The following is a 3,552-nucleotide window of genomic DNA, read 5'->3' on the forward strand; positions in this document are numbered from 1 at the left end:
CAACATACAATTTCAAGAACATTCATGATATAGTTTTATTTATTAATTAGACTACGGTTTACTATATCAGAGTACAGTAACAAACATACATTTTGGTCTTAAGGTCTAAGACTACATTTCATTTACTAAGGAAAATATTAGATTTTCCGGAAATACACTATAACATTTTCAAAGTACAAGAACAAGCTTTCTATCTCAGAAACATACTTATGAACTCACCAAATTAAATGTTGATATACTTTCAAAACCACTTGTATTCTCAGGGAATCGGTAGACAGGTACACCCACAGGTTTTGAGAAGACAGGGCTTATAAAGTCACGTCTTTTATATTTTTGTTATACACTTTTGATGTCATACAAACTATGTATTGAACAGATGTAAACACTGTATTTTGTTTTTTGTACTTTTAATCCCTATGTTGTATTTTCTATGGTTAAATAAAAAAAATCTTGTACTATTGTCTATGTTTAAATAAAAAAAAATCTTGTACTATTGCCTATGTTCTATTTTCTATGTTTAAATAAAAGCATGGCAAAATGTTAAAGATATGCATTGCGATGCTTACATGACAAAAAAAATGTGACATAAATATGATGCGATGCTTGCATGACAATAAAAAAATAAAGATGTGACATAAATGTTACCACTCCCACTGGGATTATAGAAAATTACAGAAAGCCAAACATAATTTGGTCCAAATTCTACAGTCGAAAATGGAAGACCAACATAAAAACATTTGGCCCCCACCTAAAATTTCTTGGGTCCAACCCTCCATACACACATACGATAAATATATACACATATACAATCAAAAATAATTTGGAAAGGACACCAATCCATTACATTAACTTGTACATGATGCAATATAAAGTTATACAATAAAGTTGATTCATCGACTTTGCACTAACACCAAGTCCAAATTCTATAGTCGAGAATCCAAGACTAGCCTAAAAACATTTGGCCCCCGCCATTAAAATTTATTGGGTCCACCCTGCATACACATATAGGATAAATATATACATATACACACATATAAAAAAAATCAAAAATAAAACAATTTGGAAAGGCCACCATTAACTTATACATGATGCAATATAATAAGTTATACAATAAGTTGATTCATCGACTTTGCACTAACACCAAGTCCAACATTATTCAGGTCCCTTATTAATATTTTCTGATACAAACTTATTAAAAACGAGTTAACTCACACTCACAGACTCACCACCTTTCTCAACTGAAATCTTGACAGCATCCAACACTAACTGAGTCAGTCGACTCAGAGTGGGCCACTTTTTCTCAGCCACCGAACCACCACTCTTCACACTTTTAACCAGCCTCGAAAACTCAGTAACCATACAAGCCTCCTGTGGATGATCAGTCATGACTGTATGTTGACTCGGTAGCGGGACCCACCCGGTCACCAACTCAGTGAACCCCGCCTCAGTCGAGGTCGAATACGAACCTTCTTTCTCTTGGAAAGGAATAACAAAATCATCCAAATGCAAACTACCTTTAGTCCCGGAAGCAGTTACACTCATTGTGAGGTTTGCAAGAAACGAACAATGGAAGGTTGCGGTTTTCCCGTCTTCCCATTGTAAAGCGGCCCCACATGATATAATCACCCCGGCTTTGTTGAATATGCTGCCCGGAAAAGCGGTTACAGTTTTGGGCAGGTGGAAATTGTTTGCCCAAAGGATTGCCCGAATGCAGTACCATCCAGCATCTCCGAGTGCACCTAGAGCATCGAGGTCCGGTTTTACACGGATGTCGTTCTCTAGAAAATCCGGATCCGCAGCAAAGGTAAACACCACATGCATCTGAAACCACGGTTGACAACTTTATAATTAATGTGTATACGACAGTGTACTGTGTATTGTATACTGAATTTGACATGTATTGTTCCATTGGACCGGTACAGATGTCAGGAAAAAGTGACCTCCATTATTCATCTGTATGGGGTAACACAATCATATCTTCACAATTTTCAATATGTGGCTCAAAGATTGACACCTTTATCCCTTTATAATTCATCCAATGACCAATCTAGAATGACAAAAACGTGTTGGCAAGCAAACCTACCATTTTGAAAGGAAAATTTGCTTTATTTGTCATAAACCAAAAACATCAATACCAAAATTTGGAATTAAAAGGTAGAAAAGATCCTAGCATCAAATAAGCAAAATCTGTTGTGAAGAAGGTCGAAGGTCAACCCTCCAATTTTCTTACTTAATAGAATTGATATTTAAAAATAAATGTGATCAGTGTTTACTTCCACCCTGAATTAACAAGTAACAACCAGTGAAAATAGCTAATAACAGTACGAATTGGAAGCGAACGAATGTTACCGATCGTAATTCGCCGAATTTGTCAGGGTCGGAGAGAAATTCCCTCATCTTGGCTGTCCTTGGATTGTGCATCCACATAGTAGAATCCATCAATTGCACACCATTGGATTCGCAAGCCTCAAGAATCTTATCGAACTCGCCGACGTTTAACGCTACCGGCTTTTCCAGCAGAATGTGCTTCTTCTTCTCGGCGGCAAGCACCGCCCACTTGATATGAAGGCTAGTAGGTAAAGGAACGTAGACGGCATCGACGTTAGGGTCGTCCAACACGGCGTCGTAGCTTCCGTAGATTTTCGCGGATTCAGGGAAGCCATTGGAGGCAGCGAATTTGGTGGCTTTTTCGAGAGATCGGCTGCCGATGGCGTAAAGGGCGGCGTTTGGTGCGAGAGAAATTGCTCTGGAGACCTTTCGGGCGATTTCAGCGCAACCTAATATTCCAAATCGGATTTGGGTATCCGCCATTTTTTTTGTGAGCTTAGTTAGAAGTGAAGTGGGGATGTGAGGGATGAAGACAATTGAGGAACCGATTGACACATATGACTATATCATATGAGAGGTGTTGCTTATCAATGTGTTCCGAAGAGAAGGAGTTAATTGCGTTAAAGCCCCTCCAACTTTGAAGTCTTCCAATTTGGAAAAAGAAAAGACTAAAGACTAAAGAGAAGTGCAAAGTTGAGGGAGAAAAGGAGCTGTAATAACTTTTTTACGTGTTCTTCACACAAGAAAAAATAAGAAACGTAACCATTATATAATTAGCACTTTACACGTAAAAAATACGCAATTTTATTCAGCTTATATTTAGGTAACATACACTTTAAACTTTAAAGCAATATTTCAAATATATGTTAAAGATTTATGCTAAAATAAGGATCAAGTCATTAAAAGTTATATAAGGTCATTTGATCTCTTACTTTATTATAAAATTTTAAGAAATGTATTTAAACGTTGTTTGCTATTTGTCCTTTTACGACTATATAATTTCTGAGCGAAATTTGATCATTTTTTGGCCAATGATAATTTTATGGTTAAGAATAGTTAGAATTTATTTGAAGCATATTTTGTTAATCCTCAAAGTTTAAATCTACACAATTAAACCTAATCATGTTATCAGGTAGTTTAAAAAAAACAGACACACAGCACACCTAAAACCTGTAGGGCATGCGTAAGAAATTAAGAATATTGAGTTTTTTGTTAGTTGGGCTT

At 36.5% G+C, this 3,552-nt stretch overlaps 1 protein-coding gene across 1 annotated transcript; it reads right to left on the bottom strand.

The window, feature by feature from the left end:
• Positions 1-1,058: 1,058 nt before the first annotated feature.
• Positions 1,059-2,976, bottom strand: LOC111875985 (uncharacterized oxidoreductase At4g09670). Its single transcript, XM_023872504.2, has 2 exons — positions 2,350-2,976; positions 1,059-1,821 (listed from the first exon to the last, which is right to left on the bottom strand). The coding sequence occupies exons 1-2, from the start codon at positions 2,809-2,811 to the stop codon at positions 1,204-1,206; spliced, it is 1,080 nt and encodes a 359-aa protein (XP_023728272.1). The 5' UTR covers positions 2,812-2,976; the 3' UTR covers positions 1,059-1,203.
• Between the last annotated feature and the right edge of the window lie 576 nt (positions 2,977-3,552).

Source organism: Lactuca sativa, chromosome 1 (assembly GCF_002870075.4).
Source record: "Lactuca sativa cultivar Salinas chromosome 1, Lsat_Salinas_v11, whole genome shotgun sequence".
Taxonomy (NCBI): Eukaryota; Viridiplantae; Streptophyta; class Magnoliopsida; order Asterales; family Asteraceae; genus Lactuca; species Lactuca sativa.